Genomic DNA, 19,522 nt, shown 5'->3' with positions numbered 1-19,522 from the left:
TAAAACAGCTTTTTATTTATTGTGTTATCAGTGTTGCAAAAATGCTGAAAAAAAGTGAAAAAATAGCCTAAATTCAGTAAAAATGACCCAATCATGCTGATTTTCAAACTTGACCTGCGTATTATGAATATTCATCAGTTCGGTAAGTTTCAAGCCAAAAGGTAAAATGGTTTTCCATTTATGGTGTAATCGGTGCTGTATATATATGCTGAAAAAAGAGAAAAAATAGCCTAAATTTACTAAAAATGACCCAATCACGCTGATTTTCGAACTTGACCTGCGTATTATGAATATTCATCAGTTCTGTAAGTTTCAAGCCAAAAGGTAAAATGGTTTTCCATTTATGGTGTTATCGGTGCTGTATATATGCTGAAAAAAGAGAAAAAAATACCCTAAATTCACTAAAAATGACACAATCACGCTGATTTTCGAACTTGACCTGCGTATTATAAATATTCATCAGTTCTGTAAGTTTCAAGCCAAAAGGTAAAACGGTTTTCCACTTATCGTGTTATCGGTGCTGCATATATGCTGGAAAAAGTGAAAAAACAGCATAAATTCCCTATAAGTGGCCCGATCATGCTGATTTTCGAACTTGACCTGCGTATTATGAATATTCATCAGTTCTGTAAGTTTCAAGCCAAAAGAAAAAACAGTTTTCCACTTATCGTGTTATCGGTAAAAGTGCACGGCGACGACGGCAACGACGGCGACGGCGACGACAGACGCAGATGACGGCTATATGTACAGACACATCTGTGTCTGTACATAAAAAGGTAATTTTGGAAGAAAAGGGGGGTCCAGACCCCAAGACCGGCCCCTGTATCCACCTATGGGTCGTCAGATTCTTTTTAAACTTTCCAGTTTGATGCTCAGTGTTACGGACCAAAACAGCCCAAACATAAAAAAACATAAACAACAACTAATTTAACTATGAATATAATATATTACAAACAATGAACATACAATACATACACTAACTACATGTAATACTATCATGTTGCATAAACTTTAACATTTGTCAAATACAGTTAAATTCTAACAGATTCGTAGACAGTTAAGTTTTGTAGACGCAATGTCACAGTTTTACAAGTCCTTTTCTGTTGAACGTTCCTCCTGATAGTGTGGGTTTTTGAAAACGCAATGTCACCGTTTTCTATATCCTTATCTGTTGAACGATCCTCCTGATAGTGTGGGGTTTTGAAGACGCAATGTCACTGTTTTCCATGTCCTTATCTGTTGAACAATCCTCCTGATAGTGTGGCCTCACAAAGTACTGTTAATAAAGTACAGTTTTTGTACTGTAAAAGTGTTACACACTGTCCACACTCACGTGTTGCATCAGTTCATGTTATCCGGAGTCTCGCACTTAATAACAGTCCCGCACTTCATTTACATTATACAAGTATGCAGGCACATACGGTAATTACTCATAAAAATGAAACAACAAATTAGCTTTACTAAAATAATTATTACGTCACATCAGGTAGTTAAGATAATTTTAAGAATACAAAAACAAAGGGTGACCAGTCTAATTTTTTCTCACAGCTAACTTAAATTTCCAGAAAAACACGCATTTTTGGCTTTTTCAAGCTTATTCTTCAACCTTGAGTAAAATTTTGTCAATTTGCCATAAAGTAAGGCTGGTGACCCTATGTTTTTTTCTTTTTCTTAAAATTAACCTGAACATCAAATCTGGAAAGTTTTAAAAAACTGACGACCGCTTTTTTCACAAAATTAATTTTAAAGTCATAATAACCCTTCATTTTGGCCAAAAATTGGATTTTCCTGGAGTAAACGGCAATTTTCCCGTACTTACCAATGGTCAGCGACCCCATTCCTGCATTCAAAGTTAATCCAGGTTTTTTTTTCCTAAACGTACGGTTTTTTTGTTAAAATCTCTTAAGAGATTTTAACTGACGGAGCTCTCTCTGACATCGCATAGTCACTGTTGACCTACTTAAAACCGCGGGAAAAGCAGACAACAACAACACTATATAAGATTCATGAGATATATTCGTCTTTTTGTTAAAAATACATTAATATCCACAATGTGTGCCATTCTGGGCTTTTCGTTATCCGACGCACTGTACAAAAACTCGCAACTTACGTCTGCGTCTGCATTAATGCGTTTGGCGCCATATGTTATTTTGGTCTCGAATGAACGCGAGAATCCGCGTGACACCATTACGTCATTAGCAACCAATGCCTTGATGACCGGGAAGAAAAGCATCGAAAGCCCTATTGACAAGCACAGATTTTAGTTTTACTACAATTACGGCCGTTTTAGTGGTAAAATACAATAGAATATATTTCCATGCGTTGTTTACAATGTATTTCATGCGGAATTTTGAATCTCAAAGGAAGAGTTATTATTGCTTTAATGAAAAAGGGATAAAACAAGCATTTTATGAGGGGTAATTACCCCTATGCATACCTTTCTAGTGAGATAATCATTTAAAACTATTATCAAGGTTATGATTAAGGTTATAAAGTTAAGGTTGACCCAATGTTGAGATCCAGTTGATATGTCAACATTGACAAAGGGTTTACAAACACAGGTTGATTCAATGTTGAAATCCTGTTGATCTATCAACATTGAAAATTGATTGACAAAGAAAGATTAAATCAATGTTGAGACCCTGTTGATCTATCAACATTGACAATTGGTTGACAAGAAAAGGTTGATTCAATGTTGAAATCCTGTTGATCTATCAACATTGAAAATTGATTGACAAAGAAAGGTTAAATCAATGTTGAGACCCTGTTGATCTATCAACATTGACAATTGGTTGACAAGAAAAGGTTGATTCAATGTTGAAATCCTGTTGATCTATCAACATTGAAAATTGATTGACAAAGAAAGGTTAAATCAATGTTGAGACCCTGTTGATCTATCAACATTGACAATTGGTTGACAAGAAAAGGTTGATTCAATGTTGAGATCTTGTTGATCTATCAATATTGATGGATCAACATCATCTCAACCTATCCTCAATGTTGAATCAACGTTGAGTGCCCACTGGGTATTAAATATAGCCTACCTCGTACCCATAGCTACCTGGTCTTCTTCCACACGTTAAAGTGCCCACACAGGTATAAAGTCCAAACTTCAGACCTTTAGAGTGAACATATTCTGCCAGTGTCTTGATTCCGTTGGGAAACTTTGTTTGGTCTTCTTGGATAACCCCATTTTCATTCCGAGTCAGCTGCCAACAATCTGAGAGGACATAAAAATAGTACAGAAAGTAAGTGATGAGTCTACACACAGATGGAAGACATTTACTTATTTCGACAGCTATTTGAGACCTTATTTTAAAATGTAAAATTCCAGAATACATTGAAAAATGAGAAGAAGATAAATCTATTCGAAATTATTAAAACATATTCAGGTATGGACTATTTTATAGCACCTTTCTTTTTTTGCAAAGTCACCAAATAACGGTAATAGAACTCTCACTTACCATCCAAATTTACATACTTGTAGCCAGCTTTGGCCAAGCCACTGGAGATTAACAGGTCCACTGTTTCTTTAACCACACTTTCATTTAAACCATCACATTGAAAGTGATTCCATGAATTCCACCCCATGGGAGGTGTAGACCCCTCTACTGGATTGTAATTTGGTTGGTCTATGGTTATTTTTTCAAAGTAGAGTTTCGCAATAATCGCAATGATAACAGCAGTCAGGATGAGAATTATGCCACATTTTTTCATACAAGTAGGCTTCAGTCCTTTTGTCATTCGACGTGCCATTTCACCTCTGTAGGTCAGTTTTGATGGATATTTTATCCCTGTGCTCTGGGTGTCTCTGGTGGCAGAAAAAATAAGAATAAGTAATAAGCAGAATAAGATAATCATCTAAAATACAGTACATGTATTCCACTCTGGATCAGTTTTTGCTTACATACATATCGCTTTTTAAGTAGATGTTTTGATAGCTGTTAACATTCTTTCTAAATCTAGATAATGATGTAATCCAAGTTTGCGGAAGAGTAAAATTTTAGGGATCATTCACATATCCCTATCGTTCTAGCAGGATCGATCTATTTCTAGAGGGGATTCTCGTTAAATTGCTCTCAGTTTAAGCGTGCACGACATTTAATTACTCCCCAGCACCTTCAGTGGGCGTGACAGACATTTAAGCCGAATGCCCTCGGAGTTAGATCGATCTTGTTAGTACGATAGATGGAAACCTGTTAGGGACCATTCCCACAGATATTTGAATCGATCTATCTCCCTGGGGAGTCTCACTAAATTGCTATCAACTAGTAAATCTGTTAGGGGTAATTATCTTTACCCCTTAGCTGATTCGGTAGGCGTGACAGACATTTAAGCCGGTTATGTTGATAGCAATTTAGTGAGACTTCCCAGGGAGTTAGACGGATCGATCTAGGCATGGGAACCCAGTCTTAGTAATTTCGTTCATTATAAGTTTATGTCATGTAGGCATAGGAGGATCTACATTTATATAAGAGCAGGTAGAGACGCGTGAATATGCGGTTATGGTAATATGGCATTTGTCAGGATTCGTCTCGTAGTCCGAAAGTTCACGGATCCGAAATATCGTAACAATATCATCTTTTTTAAATAAAAGGGTTCGTTGGTCTGATGGCTCCATATATAGTGAACATTCGGACCAATGAACCGTCCGATTACTATCATGAACCCACGTCCTAATATATACAGATGCACTGTTTAACCTACTTTCAACTTATTAGGACAACGAGTATATACATGTACAACTCCTCTTAGGGTAAGTACAAGGCAATACCTTTAGAATGCATGAACAGAAAACACGTTAGTCACCTTTCTTCAGTTGGAAGTGGTATATAATCTGCAATGCCTTGTCCTTGGTGTCGTTTTTTCTCCATTAATTGTGCAGAAAGCAAGCGTGCTAGTTCCGTCTAGTTTTACTGCCGTTATCTATCACGTAGATCGCCATTCACGAAACTGAGGCAACGCAGGTAAAATGCATAGTTAATCTGGTATACAAATAGGTCAGAGACATGTTTTCCATGTGATATACGAATTTGTTAGTTGACAACAAATAAGGTCACCTTAATCAGCAGCACAGGTAATTCAAGTACTGTTACCAGACTGTAATAACTTAAGGTTGGTCATATATATTGGGCGTATGAATGTGCTTATTTGTTGGCATCAAACAAAACATACTGTACATTTAAACATGTAGATAATATGTTTATTTGTCACCGATTAATGCAAACAGTAATACATCGGTGCGTGCAAACACACACACACGCACACACACACACACACACACACACACACACACAGAGTCACGGGGGCTTTGTCTGGAAAGCCCGGCGATTCATAAGAATACCTTTGGGCATTTGGAAAAAATCAATACCATCACAGTATGTCACAGAAGAAACTCATCAGCTGTGTTTGTCATCACAGTATGTAAACTACGTTGACTGCAGTTGTACTGTTGCTTTAACGTTTACAATCAAGTAAAACATATCAACGTTATAAGGTAGTTGATGTTTGGAACCAATAATCTCAGTGCTTCATAAGTTGTGACATCAGAGATGAATCCCTTTATCATTCTTTTTTAAATTTTGTTTACAGGCACTAGTGATAGCCATGCAGTTGTGGAAGTACGTCTTCATTGTTGTATGGATAGGAACAGAGGCCAAATGTGATAAGGGTTTCTTTAGCTATTTAGCATTTCTTTTCCCTCTGGCCAATATATCAGCACGTGATATTTATTTGTCAATGTTTTACTACAAACTACATGTACTTAACGCAGGCTGTGTTTTTATTTTTCAATCTTTTATCCACTGATTTTTCATATCTGTTTTTTTTTTTTTTCATTAAGAACTAGGATAATTTTGAGTTTACCCTCAGTGTAATTTAACATTTTTCTTTGTTATGTCTGTCGTTTAGCACTGTTTTCTTATTATTACTTTCACTAACCTCGATCTGTGTTTGATCCATCAGATATGCCCTGCCCACCGAATTGCGAATGTCAAGCGTTGAATACCGAATATTTCAGCCCAAAAAAGGCGTATAAAACAAATTGTGGAGTTAATGGATTGACGAAGGTCCCAGAAGGAATTGCGACACAGACGACAGATTTGTAATTTTTGTTTAATCCCTGCAGTTCCTTTTTTTTAGATAAGAAAATGGTCAATTACTCAATAGTTTCTTGTACAAAAAGTCAATTTGTCTAGATTGAAAATCTTATGTGACACATTGTTTTTATTTATTTATTTTATTTATTTTTATTTTTATTTTTTTATTTATTAGCATTATTTTTTTATTAATCTATTAATTAATTAATTTCTTTTTTAGAGAAGAAAATTTGGCCTATTTTCTTTTTTAACATTGTACATATACACTGTTTTTTTTTTTATTTTGCAGAAGTCTTGCAGGAAATCATCTTATCGCCTTAGAGAAGAGTATATTTGATAAACTGCCGCATTTAGTCACCTTGTAAGTAATCTGATCAGAATGATGAGAACATGATTGTTATCAATTTTTACAGAAACATGTTTCAGAATAAAAGATAAAAATATTATTTTTGTGGAACATGTACGATATTGTTAACAAGCACGGCTTTTCGTCGACATTTAAAAACTATTTAAAAATACACATCCTAATTTAGTTTAAGCACTTGTTTTGTATGATATATTTATATATATGTTATCTTTGCATCAGGTATCTGAATAAAAACAATATTTTCAACATAAACAAGGAGACAGCAGCTATACTCACCAAGTTGATGGCAGTGTAAGTAACTTGCCGAGTACACATGCACTACAATATGCCTGACCATGCATTCCTTATCATAATTGAAATTTTACAATTTAGAATTATTATGACAATTGACTTCATACATGTGTATGATATTAAATATTTTAAAAAGCAACTACAATGTTTTAAAATGTAATCTTTTCATTTGGATATCGGTTATTTTCGTGACAGACAATTTAGATATGCACTGCTGTTCTGAGTTTTACTTCATTGGGTTTCGATATAACTGAAAGTAAAAATCGTCACTGAAGTTAAAACTGCTCCACGCTATCTTCAATCTTTTTCAGAGACCTCAGCAACAACCCTTATAATTGCTCCTGTACTCCAGAAACAAAGTTTATGATCAATTGGATTCAGAAAGTGAAAGGGCCAAAACCAAAGGGCATAAACTGGGTAGCTTTTGTCAATGACCATGTTACAACATGCGCGTCTCCAAACTTTTTGAAGGGAAAAAGACTAGATTCATTAACCGTGAACGACGTGTGTCCAGATACCACGTAGATGATGAACGTTAAATTTCGTACGAACGCCTGGAAATTTAAATGTAGTGGTGGCATAAACGTTTGTGATATAATATCCAAGAACAAAACTGATGCAAATCACTACGATAAATTTGAAAAAACTTTGGTGAAAGTTTTCATTACGTCGTGTTTTACTATAAACTCAATTATACAATTATCTTCTTGTTATCGAGCATCCCGGTGATTGTTTTTACTTGCATTGTTTATTGTTATGAAATAAAAACATTAGACCTAATGATTTTTAGGTATATTGGCCTAATTGAACTTAACGAACTCTAAAAATGGATACGTCAACGATGAAATATTGTTAGGTTAGAAAATTTCCGTAATCGAAAAGGCGAGGACACAAAAAAGTGAAAAATAGGTCTAGTAACGAAATAAAGACCACGTAGATTTATAGAGAAAAAAGTTCAGATATAAAGAAATTTTAATGGAAAACAAGAAGGAAAGGTCGACGTTATGAATGATTCACAACAGACACATAAAGGATTAAACTGATTTCTGATAGAAATTTCTTCATAATATTATGAGAAATAGATCTAATTCATTGTTTAATCCTTTATATGAGTAGTTGACGTCTCTTTCGATTGTTGCACACATCGCGTTGAGCACGAGTTTGTGACGTTATAATTAAGTAACTACAGACAACCGTTGCTTTGCATCATTCGGTTGATTACTAGTAGATACAAAGTCTATATATTATTGATATCATTATAGCGAAAAAAAGAGTACCAACTACGTTTTAGGCTGCGATATTTATAAAGTCATGTCGTCACGGGTGAGTGTGATAAGGGGCAACTTTAACGTAGGCGTGACTGAATGTTAAGCTATTGGGCCACTCACTATATAATGCTGCTGTAATTATCTATTTTATCAAATATAGGCCTAAACTCTAATACTTTTGAATCTTTTGCGTTAAAATGGTAGGCTTAATGCGTAAGAATAGGCCAACTCTTTCCCGCATAATCTTTTAAAATGTATTATGAACACAAAGACAATGGCCTTTTGACCTTTCTCAAAAAAGTTCAATTATTAGAGACAGCATAACGTATTACAGCCTAAGGCTTATGTGAAGGTTCTACTTTTTGTACAGTAGGCCTATTAGACGAGGGTTGAACTGTAAGAAATATGCCTCTGTGTATGACTGCTTTAAGGATATTGTCTCAAAACTCTCCAAAACTCCTTATTTACTGCTTTATATGCATTTTTTGCCAATCTTGTTTAGGGATGAAATTACACCCCATACCGATTGCTATCTCCCCTCAAAAAAAGTTGTTAAATTGACGTTGTCTATGCTTATACATTGCAAAGAGAAATATAAACGTCGATATTTTATATTTTCAAGGGTTTTTATTGTTTAAAATCAGCACACAGATAGATGCATTATTGAATAATTAGATGCAGGAAAAACCTCATTTTCGGTATCTGGATGATAATAAAGTGTAACAATACCCTTAAGCCATTTAGAGCTAAACCCCTGTACGTGTTGTAGTTCCCTTAGATATCAGAATGGACTTCATTTTTGTAGATCTAACTTACGTCTACATTAGAAATATTTGCAATTATTCCTTTTTATTTATTTATTTATTTTTATTTATTTTTTGTAATATTATATAGTTTTTTTTTTTTTTTTTTTTTTTTTTTGCTCACGTCGCGTTAGGCACGAGTTTGTGACGTCATATAAACCATTATCAAATAGCCATAGGCAACCGTTGCTCCAAATCATTTGATTGATTTTGAAGTAGACTCTACAGTTTATTTATTGTTTAAATATTACGAAAATAGAGAATTGTTTAACTATAAGTTAAGAAGTTATGTCGTCACGGGTAAGTATGCTTGGGTAAAAAACTTTCTACAGTGGTATTGGTCCTTGTAACTTGTGCGGATCGTTGTTTGGCTGTCGATATTTATTCATTTTACACTGATTTAAACACTGACCTATCCAAACAACTTATATTATGAATCTACTTCAAGTAAGATGTTTACTTAAATTATTATGCGCCAACTTTTAAAATAACATTTTTACATGTTTTTTTTTTTTTTTTACTTTGACGAGAAACCTCCAGCGCGTAGTTTAATAAACACCTTACGAGTTACTTTGGTTTTCTTTTACAGTCACAGCGTCCCTCGGTATTGAGAGGGCTCAGAAACATTCTGACAATAGTGGCACACTTCTTCATATGTGGCAGTGGTATGTACTCTATTTGAAACTTTATACAATGAGATTATATCTCGCTATAATAAAAAGGGTTATACGTGCAAAAAAATATTGACTTTTATCTCGTCCAAAGTCAAATGCACTCTTTGTAGCAAATAACGGTGCCGTTAAACGCATTACTTTGAAAAGTGAAAGCCTCTGAGAAAATGGGAATACCACAAAAGACGGAATTAAGCGGCAGCCACATGCTTGCATTAAGTGATGATATTAAGCAGTATTAAAGATGCATACAAAGTCAATTTTTTGTCACAAAAACCAACCAAATGCCAGCATATAGTTTCAAGTAGTATAACTAAGAGAATTACCAAAAGGCATTGTTTAATTTTACCCGAAAATGATGTTTGAACAGATTTTTCTGCTGGCATTCTAAGCTGTATGTCAATGGGGCAGGAAAGTAGGTCACGGAAGTAGGTTAAATTTACAACCATAAATTTAAAGAAAGGAGCAGCCTAAAGGTCTTTTATGGCTGATCGAGTGATCTATTCAGTTTATCCCTTGGCATGTCGAATTTATTTGAGCCATATAAGAATCTAGTAGAAGTGGTTTACATGTGTTACTGGGAATCCACACTCCACCGATGCTCGGTTCGTATGTACCTTTAAGGTAGAGATGAGGGTGATGCAAGTGGTGGTGTACGTTAGTGGGAGCCTAGTGGTAGTGTAGGAGGCATCAAGTCCAGAATAGTGCTTAAAGTGATCGGTAATGGGGATAAAAAGTTTAAAATGATATTTAATAATCTATTTCTTTCATTAGCTGAGCACTCTAGCAGAAATGATAGAGAACGGAAAGGCAGAAAACGCCAAGGTAGCAAAAGGAAGGATGCAGATAAGAAGGTAATTGTCTTTTATTTTTTAAATTATTTGCTTATTTTCCCTATTATCTTTTCATTTTGCTAGAACTTTTGACATTTTCATCTTTTCTTTTTCGTTTTTACTGAAATACTAGCTTTTCCTTTCTTTTCTTTTCTGTTTTTATTTCTTTACTTTTTTCTTGCTTTCTTGTCTCTTTCTTTCTTTCTTTTTAATTTTAATTTTATTTTTGCTACTAGCATTTTCATTCTGCACAGAATATTAATGGCGGTGGATACTCAGTGAAATCAGGTGCGTTGGTCAGTACTTAATGCCAAACATACAAGCACTTGCGATCACCAACCTGCGTTCACCGCTCGATGCCCAAAACGCTTTGAATATCGGTCCTATACGCGTCGTATATACTTTTAAAGGTCTTTTGTACTATCAGTTTTTATTTTTCCGTAACTGTTTATTTATCTATTTATATGTAAGTGGTAATTCGTATCATTATAGATATAAATAACCATAAATGTTAATAAATATACTTTCATAAAGATTCTGTATCTATCTTTACGTGGAGTTCTTATACACCATATTGATAATGTTCTTTCAGACCTGTTAGGTCGCATCAAAGGGGTCCCCATTACAGACGAGAGATCCTCCCCAGAGCTCTTCGTTCAAGACACCCCTCGTTGCATCCCGGTATCTTCCATTGATTTCCTGGAAAAGAGAGGCGTTTTAATCGGGACAGGGTCCTTTGGAAAGGTATTCTTGGCCAAAGACACTGTCAGTGATACATACGTTGCCGTGAAAACTTTCAAAACAGTAGAAGACTTTGACAGCGCTGTCAGAGAAACGCGCCTTATGGACGCACTCAGCGGAACTGAAATTGTTCCCGAGTTCTTTGGACTCGTAGACCTGAGGAACACTATGTTTCTCCGGTACGGCATTAGAAAAGGATTTTACCATGAATTTGGCATCGTTTCAAAATTCATCGGAGATCCAGATCAAGTGAGAACCTTTACTCTTGATAAGGCAATCTCAACTCTTCCAGGTGCGCCGTTCGTGGCGATGAACCTGAAGCTTATGATTCAGTGGGCAAAGCTGATGCTGAAACTCGCCGTAAAACTAGCGCGCCTCCACGCTCTGGGTATCATCTTTAATGACTTGCACCCCAGAAACGTAGTACTTACAGGACCTGTTGAAAACGACCCGGACGTTTACATCATTGACCTGGGGAAAGCCACATTCAGTGCTTCTTCAGAGTATGGATACACGCACAGGGCGGATGCCGGGCACGTGGACCGGTTAATGCGACAGTTTCCTCACCATGCCCCCGAGGTGTGGAAGGGGCAGTACGCAACCACACAGTCCGATGTGTACAGTTTTGGCGTGATTCTGAGGAAGGCTCGCCTGGATCAGTTGATGGGCCTCACCAGTTTGGTGGCCGAGTGCGTTTTACTGTGTCCGACAGAGCGTCCCACTATGGCCAGAGTGATAGAGAGACTCAGTGGACGATTAAGTGTCCTTGAGAAATTAAAGGACATGGATGAGCTGATACGCTCTTCTCGCAACTCTGTCCCTATGAACTCTGGCAACTCTGTCAAATCCTACAGCCTAATAACTGTGTAAACTTTCTATCGGTCAGTGGAAGACAAAAGGACGTGAATTTTCTTAAACGATTTTAAGAGAGAACCATCACTGATGTAGCAGGGGAAAAGAATAACGTTTTGATATATCACGAATTATCGATAGTCCCTGCATTTATAGTTAAATATTTGTTTAGAGTGTTATGTTCAATCTTATAGAAATAAACTTGATATAAATTGATTTAAAAAAAAACAAGAGTGTAAAAACATCTGCTTTAAAAGTGATAGCTGCCAAATCCAAGTTAACGTATTAAACTTCTTAATATGAGTAGCCGGAATAGACAGGAGATGGTCTTATCGCGATATTTTACACCTGTCTGTTTTGACTTATTACATAATAAGTTATAATAATGGTTCCTGGACAACTTTTGTGCATAGTTATGTGTATATTTACTGATTTTGGTGTGTGTCATTTCACGAGTTCATAAGTTTTCTACAAAGTATCATTTAGCAAATCTATCTTAAGTCGTGAAACCTGTGCATAGTCATTATGATCATTTTTAATGAAATAAAACAAATTTGTCGTATGATTACAGACCTGTAATTCCCTTGCAGTATACATTACTGGAATGTTAACTTTCACATAAATTAAAAATAAAACGAACCGTCATCGTTCATGATGTAATTTCACGTTTCGCACACTGCAGCAACTTGTGAGTTCCCATTTGCAGTAAGGTCATGAAATGCGAGTGATGACCATCTGATTTTAGGCTTATGCGGGAAATTTCAAATTGGTGACGTGGCAATGAATTAATTTTCTTTATGTCTGCACTAGGGCAAAATACTAAAAAATGTTTGTAGCTAAAGACAGGCCTACTGTTCTAAATTTTGCTTAGAATATTTTATGTACATCATAAAAATTTAATTAAACCATTGTAATGGCCTAACTGGCTTTCGATTAAGCTGAAATTAACAATTATATAATTTTATCTGTCATCACGTTGTGGCAATATAAAAGTAAAATGTTTGTACTAAGGATTAATTGATAAACTAATTAGACCTTATCATCTGATCCATTAACATAACTATTAATCATAAAGGGAGTACCAGTTTGAATCAAAAACAGAATTTCTATCTGAGCTGGTTCTGTCGAATGATACTGGGGAACCAAGCAATTTCATGTCATTCAATTTTAGTTTCTACAAAAATCTATATGAACTTATTTAGACAATATTGTGCATGTGAGACGAAAAGGTTTTTTAAAATGCAAAGCAGGCTTTAATTTCATTGGGTGAATTTTATTCTGGATAAAGATGTTCATGTGTTCGAAATTACCCCCACCACACCCTCCCCTACCTCAAAAAGGCTTGTCTTGGATAATCCCCATTCCATAGTAATACGCTTGCCAGTATTTCACATTTTCTAGTAAACGAAAGCAATTTAAATTTTAGGTCAGATTTTGCATATATGGTATGCAACCCATTGTAGCGAGGTCACTTTAAAAGTAGTGCATGATCGTGTGTCAACTTGGTCGGAGGCCTACCAAGAATATTAATGTAGGTCAGTTACGAATATAAACAAGGTACTTCACTGCCATCATACCTGACTACTAAATAATGTGCACAGCTTTCTCTGCTAATGACAATCATATGAAGTGATATTGATAGCGATATCGTTTACTGGAAAACAGGCTTACCGCTGACTTTTGTCGCGTTTGGAAACATTTGGTGACAGTTCGATGGCGAATGGCGACTGCAATCTTTACAGCGGCAACATGAAGAGAAGAAGAGTGAGTGATGACTGTGCAATGACTACAGAAACTGGGATTGTTAGGAGAGGTGAGAAATGTTGTCGGCCTTACATTCTAAGTGAGGTATTTACCGTAGCTAAGGCCTCCAAGCAGTGTTTCAAACTATCGGGGCTATAATTATCCACGTCCAGGCAAATCTGTGTCTCCCATTGCACCTTGAAGTGTGTTTATTATCTCGTTTAAGATCCTTTATATAGGTTCATGCACCAGTTAGATGTTAAAGCATTTGTCTTTCTACAGATAATTGAGAAATGCCACATATATTGTAAACATGGGGTCACTAAACTAACACGCAAAATGGGAAGCATGCTTTGTTAAGAAATAGAAATCTGAAACATTAAATTATTAATTACATTTAAAAATGTATTTGTGTTATGTTGTATGTACTGTAGGTTTGATAGTAATATTGTAACAAAATAGACATAATACTAATAGAATCAGTTTTTCTACTTGGAAATGTTATAATATGATTCCTCCACTTGTAATAGGATCAGTTGGTCTTGTGTTTAGATTTTTCAACTCTTCGAAATGATGCTAAGGTTTTATTTTTTAAAAGAAATGTTTTAGCATTGTTTTTTTTTTTTTATTATTATTCCAGGCTCACATTTCCTTACATTACACAGTAGCACAGCAGTATATCAGACAGAGGAATTCAAACCAAAAGGATCCACACTCTACATACCACTGTCAGAAGATGTGATGATCAACACAAGCAAAATTGATGAAATAACATTTTCTACTGGGAATTTTTTCATTGGCAACGAACAAGGTGCTTTTTTAAGGACAGAGCAAGGTGAGCAATGCACTAAAAAGTTACATTTGTTCTGTGATATTATGAGTTTACAAAAAAGTCATAGAAGGATCTGAATTTTTTGTATGTTTTCTTACCATATTTTTTCATAGTAAATAAGGTTCACAAAATTTTTCTCGAGAACAATTAACATTTTTTTTTCTTTTAGGTTGCGCTATCAATATGTGGAAGTTTGACAAAGTGTCGCGAAAACTTTTCGTATCAAGATCATTTCTTTTCACAAATGAACAGGTATTTTAGACTAACCAACTGAGCCAATGTTAGCAGTAATGCAATATGGAGTATTAAAGCACATACTTGTACTACTCAGGAGATTATTCAAGAAAAGGAGTAGTATCATTTTTAAAGTTATATGCTTGTTAGTATATGATGACAAAGTTTTAAAATTTCTCACCAAGGCCTCCTTCCCATATAATCATGTTGTACAAGCATTTCTGTCATACTTTTCTCATTTAAATATTACACACTTATTATGTTGCTGCTAATCATGTCTTGATCAAATGTCTAAAAACATTTTTAAAGCTTGCAAACAAACATCTATTTCTCCACGTCAGTAACAGGAGCTTTTCCTGGAATTGGCTCCGAGGAAGCTACCTTCTCAAACTCTGTATTTATGATCTCCTTGGTTGCATAATTTAATTTAAATTTCTTTTAAATTTAGACTGTTATAATTAATGAAAAGCCTTAAGTCATTGTGAAAATAGAATCCCCATGTTTGGCAAAAATGTAATTGACCTTCAAATACATTTGTACTTTCAGGTCTATGCTGAAGTAATAAGATCTTTACAAGAAATGTGATGTGGATTCCCGGTGTAAAAGATGGCCGTCTTGGTGCAATGATAAGATTTCAAATGTTTGACTGTTTCTTCATTTCAAACCATTAATTTGGCAATACTCATTCACAAAGAATGTATGCTTTTTTACTTTATTCCAGTAAAAAAAGTACTAGTATTCAATTATCACAATGATAATTTTTTGTAATGCTCAATTCACAATTCTGCCAACTTAATATTCCAATCTCTGAAATAAGTATTATCATATCATTTTGTACTTTACTGCTCTCACTTTGAATAAAAACCATTATTTTGCTACTGTAGCATTTAAAAATTATTTTCTTGTCCAGATTGCCAACATGATAAACTCATTTTTTATAAATATGCATAACGATGTTTGCCTAAAATGAAGCACAAATCTGGAGTATTATTCATACAATGTGTGCTATTATCACAAAGAACATAGTGGTATAGACCCTTGAGGTCGGTGAGCCCAAGCACGATTCTTTTTCTCTTGTACTTTAACTTATGCACATCAATTTTAAACGAGAGGTGGTCACATTCTTCAATGCTGCTTTCCTTAAAATCCCTTTCAATGACCACTGAGCTTGGTTCCAGGGCACTCTTACAGAAATGACTCTTTTTACTTTCTTGAAAATCAAAGAACAGGCTTCATTTGGTCCAGCTAACTTTTGGAATATCAAAATGCTCAGTCAAATTGTCCAAGTGAGCGTTGAAATCCTATAAAAAATGCAGTTTAAGATACATTAAATGGTGTGTGAAAAATTGCAAAGGATGGCTAAATCATTAAATTCAACATATAGATGTATCAGTACATAAGTATACGTGACTATGTATGATTTAAGATGAGTGACAAAATACCTGTTAACAAAGCATGGCATGCACCTCAAATTCTAAGCAAACTGTTACTGCGAGTATCAGATTATCAATTAAAAAGACAATACTTACCATTATTCTTTCTTTGTGTGATTTTGCTGCTTTATCAATGATTTTTTCTGCTTCCTAAAAATAAAATAGAAGTTTACCTGCTTTACTCAGAAAAATATATCCAAACAAATCGTATATTGGCCATTATAAAAAAACGTTAATGACTTTAATTAGTACTGAGATAGAAACTGATACCCTGTATTTATTAACTAAATACATATGTAAATATGCTATTCACTCTACATAAAAAGTTCTACGGGAGCCTTTTTAAAAAGAATACAATGGACACAAGGTGGAAAACTTATCAAGGCACAATTTCAAATCTACTCTGTGTCTCCCTTTTAATGGGAAATGAAATTGTATTGGCTTACTTGATCAGTTGAAACAAATTTCAGAAAGAACATATTCTAATTGTAATCTTGTCTGATAATGTGAGTTTGTATCAGCTTTAAACAAAATCTCTCTTTATCGCAAAGCAGTTTAATGTGGACTTTACTGTTTATCTCCAGTCCAGTCAATTCTAATAGTCTACTACATATGCATAAAACAAGGAATCCTATTTGCTATAAAAACGACATGCAGAAATACAACACACCCTCTTTTCTTTTGCTCTTTCAAAGGCCATTTCTGCCTTCGTCCTTTTATCAACTCTAAAATAAGTCTGTTGACTGCCCGAGCTGCTTTCTTGGGCCATTTGTTCTAAAATCTTCTTTGGGTCCACTTCTTTTTCTCTATCCTTGCTCTTCTTTTTCTTTTTCCTACAGTTTAAATTGATGGCGGTGAAAATAATATTAGATACAATATCAGACTGCGAGAACTGCTACAGGGTCAAAACACGGTATTTGAAATGTCTCTGACGGGACATTTTAGAGACAATTTTAAAAATTACAGTTGGTAAATGATCCACATGGTTACTTTTAAATACATTTTTATTTAGCTGGACCATAAAGGATTATGTAAAACAAGCAGCTAATTTGTATTGAAATAAATGTGGGAATGACAAGCACTTAAAGGTCTGTCTCTGACGGGACATTTTTGACCCCTGTATTTTTTTACTAAAACTCCAATGCAAAATTCTCTTTGAAATTTCATTTAATCAAGACTTTTGTAATTCATATTGCAAGGTACAGGTCTTGGGAAGCAATTAATGCACAAACAGGCCAGTTTTGTTTACTTTCCTTGGCAGCATGGGCTGTTAAGTGTAAAAAGTCACTGTCTCTGACGGGACGTCTCTGACGGGACACTTTTGGGCACTGTTGAAAAATCTTAGAAAATAGGTATAAAAAGCCACTTTTTTGTATCTAATGAATCTTACTTGATGGTTATTGCAAAATAGCATTTCTGTACATTAGAAAAATCACCAGATGCAATATATTTATAATATTAATTAATTATCATGACACAGTGATAAGGCACAGTACAATTTTCACGTAATCCACTGTCCATAACTGCTATTTCCCAATATCAATTAACACTGTCCATGATAGTTCACATAATAATTCCTGTTTTTCAATTAGTCTTAGAACACATCTTTTTTGCACTTTAGAGATTTTTTTCAACCAGTCACATTAACAGGTGATGGAAACAAGTAAAGTCCATGAGTGTCTATGCTAGGTATTGGAAGGACTTCCTTGGCATCTTTTATGGGAATCCATGCTTTGTCTTCTGTGTAAGGGAACACAAAGATTCTTTTGCCAGAACCTTCAGTGGTCCACTGGTCCTTTGCCATGGGCAGTGGTATAAAAGTACCACTTCCATACCAAAATCTCTTTCATGATAGTACCATGTTTAGACAGTAAAAACCAACTTTTGAATTGACTGGGGGTTCGGGCTCTGTTTGACCAGTAATGGACTTTGCTGGATGATTGCTGGTGTTGGAGGTCTTCGAGAATGGCCTTATTACAAGTGAAGATGGACTGTTTTTGTTATGGTGCAGATCATCAGATACCACAACATATGGTTGGAGCTGGAGGTCTCCTTCAGACCCTGTTCTAAATCATGCACATGCAGTGAACAGAATGACCTGCTCACAGTTCTAGTGCTCTGACATGATCTCTTACGGCACATGTCAACACCTAATCACTGACAGTCAACCTAGCTAATAATCAGTAATGGTTAATGAATTACCCAATAATGATCAGTTGCAAAAGAAAAATAAGAAATGTAACACACCAGAACACTTGAAAATGATTCAATTGAAGATGTAAAACCTTGTGTTTCACATCTGTCAGAAAATGTCCCGTCAGAGACAGAAAAATGTCCCGTCAGAGACAACGATAAAATGTGGCAATTAATTCACTGTTAATTGTTTTAATTTTGTAATTTTTAGCTATAATCATTACTTATCATAATTTAAAAGAGGATTTTAAGTTTCATTTATACAACCTACCAGATGTGGAAAATATGAAAACTTTTCGAAGTCAAATGTCTCTGACGGGACACACCACTCCTAGTGCTAAATAATTTTTTACTCAAAATAAGTGATAGGTGGCAGTTTTCTATGTTAAACTATTACTTCTGATTAGTTTAACATATCTGGGTGATAAAAACTTGAAAAAACAACCTAATATCTGACTCAGGCCAATATGACCATGTGTCCCGTCAGAGACAATTTATTTTTCCCTTTATGTTTCCCAGTGGCTCACACAAAAAGTACTGGGAGTATATCAATGAAACTTACATTGTCTGAAAATTTGATTTGTTTTCTACAAAAATGTAAAAATTTTAAATTTCAATGAAACAAAAAAAATTTTGACACCCATGGCACCGTTACCGTGTTTTGACCCTACAACAAGTAGGAGACGTTTATGATTGTCACCCCTATACAGAGGCAATGTGTGTCAAAAAACGTCAGGTAAATAAAAACGTACCATTACTGTGGATTATGTCGATAGGTTAACTTTTTTTTTAATGAGAGGAATGTGATCGTTATGGACAGGAAACATAACACTCACGAATACCGATCACTAGCAATATGATGTTTATATTCTTACTTTTAGAATGTGTTATTCACTTTCGCATGAGAAGTAGCGAACTTGAGAGAAAATAATAACTTGGTGAATAATTAATACACTCCTACGTCGCTGTATCAATTACAGTGTTAAATATGACAGCTTACTTTTTGACCCCACCGTCGGAAACACCTTTTAGTTTAAGAGATCCTTTTGCTACATTTTCGTACTCGGACATGTTGCTTCTCGTTTATAATTTCACTTCTCGCGAGATTGGAAGGAGCAAAAATTATTTCATATTTCATTCGTGCTACGAGAAACATCTTTTTG

General features: G+C 35.0%; 4 protein-coding genes across 18 annotated transcripts in view; 2 read left to right on the top strand and 2 right to left on the bottom strand.

Annotated features, from left to right (window-relative positions):
- The window catches only part of LOC106163087 (uncharacterized), a 22,511-nt gene extending 8,778 nt beyond the window's left edge, over positions 1-13,733 (bottom strand). Inside the window, exons 1-3 of one of the 5 annotated variants that reach the window (XM_013540577.2) lie at positions 13,596-13,733; positions 3,465-3,811; positions 3,045-3,220 (exon numbers count right to left, since the gene is read on the bottom strand). In XM_013540577.2, the coding sequence (XP_013396031.2) occupies positions 3,045-3,220; positions 3,465-3,756 (468 nt within the window). In that variant the 5' untranslated portion in view covers positions 3,757-3,811; positions 13,596-13,733. Of the gene's footprint in view, positions 1-3,044; positions 3,221-3,464; positions 3,812-4,774; positions 4,951-13,595 lie in introns of those variants that run through there. The other 4 variants (XM_013540575.3, XM_087000411.1, XM_087000412.1 and 1 more) reach the window with 4 other exon arrangements.
- Positions 4,636-7,536, top strand: LOC106163092 (platelet glycoprotein IX-like). Of its 11 annotated transcripts, none has more exons than XM_087000442.1 (6): positions 4,636-4,756; positions 5,593-5,662; positions 5,965-6,103; positions 6,388-6,459; positions 6,685-6,756; positions 7,068-7,536. In XM_087000442.1, the coding sequence occupies exons 2-6, from the start codon at positions 5,608-5,610 to the stop codon at positions 7,279-7,281; spliced, it is 552 nt and encodes a 183-aa protein (XP_086856568.1). In that variant the 5' UTR covers positions 4,636-4,756; positions 5,593-5,607; the 3' UTR covers positions 7,282-7,536. The 11 variants fall into 11 exon arrangements, with proteins under 11 accessions (XP_086856568.1, XP_086856577.1, XP_086856572.1 ...); XM_087000451.1 differs by having other exon boundaries at positions 4,737-4,756; positions 5,593-5,621; XM_087000446.1 differs by having other exon boundaries at positions 4,738-4,756; positions 5,600-5,662.
- Positions 13,566-15,627, top strand: LOC106163089 (uncharacterized). Its single transcript, XM_013540583.2, has 4 exons — positions 13,566-13,737; positions 14,308-14,502; positions 14,669-14,751; positions 15,280-15,627. Exons 1-4 carry the CDS (start codon positions 13,638-13,640, stop codon positions 15,316-15,318), a joined length of 417 nt encoding a protein of 138 aa, XP_013396037.2. The 5' UTR covers positions 13,566-13,637; the 3' UTR covers positions 15,319-15,627.
- LOC106163091 (protein FAM32A-like) lies at positions 15,432-19,513 on the bottom strand. The gene is made up of 4 exons (XM_013540584.2): positions 19,360-19,513; positions 16,837-16,999; positions 16,263-16,316; positions 15,432-16,034 (listed from the first exon to the last, which is right to left on the bottom strand). Exons 1-4 carry the CDS (start codon positions 19,428-19,430, stop codon positions 15,966-15,968), a joined length of 357 nt encoding a protein of 118 aa, XP_013396038.1. The 5' UTR covers positions 19,431-19,513; the 3' UTR covers positions 15,432-15,965.
- Positions 19,514-19,522: the final 9 nt, after the last annotated feature.

Source organism: Lingula anatina, chromosome 1 (genome assembly GCF_051362555.1).
Source record: "Lingula anatina isolate TDL-2025a chromosome 1, LinAna3.0, whole genome shotgun sequence".
In the NCBI taxonomy this organism is placed as follows: Eukaryota; Metazoa; Brachiopoda; class Lingulata; order Lingulida; family Lingulidae; genus Lingula; species Lingula anatina.
Note: the sequence above shows the minus strand (reverse complement) of the source record. Positions and strands in the feature narration are given on the sequence as shown.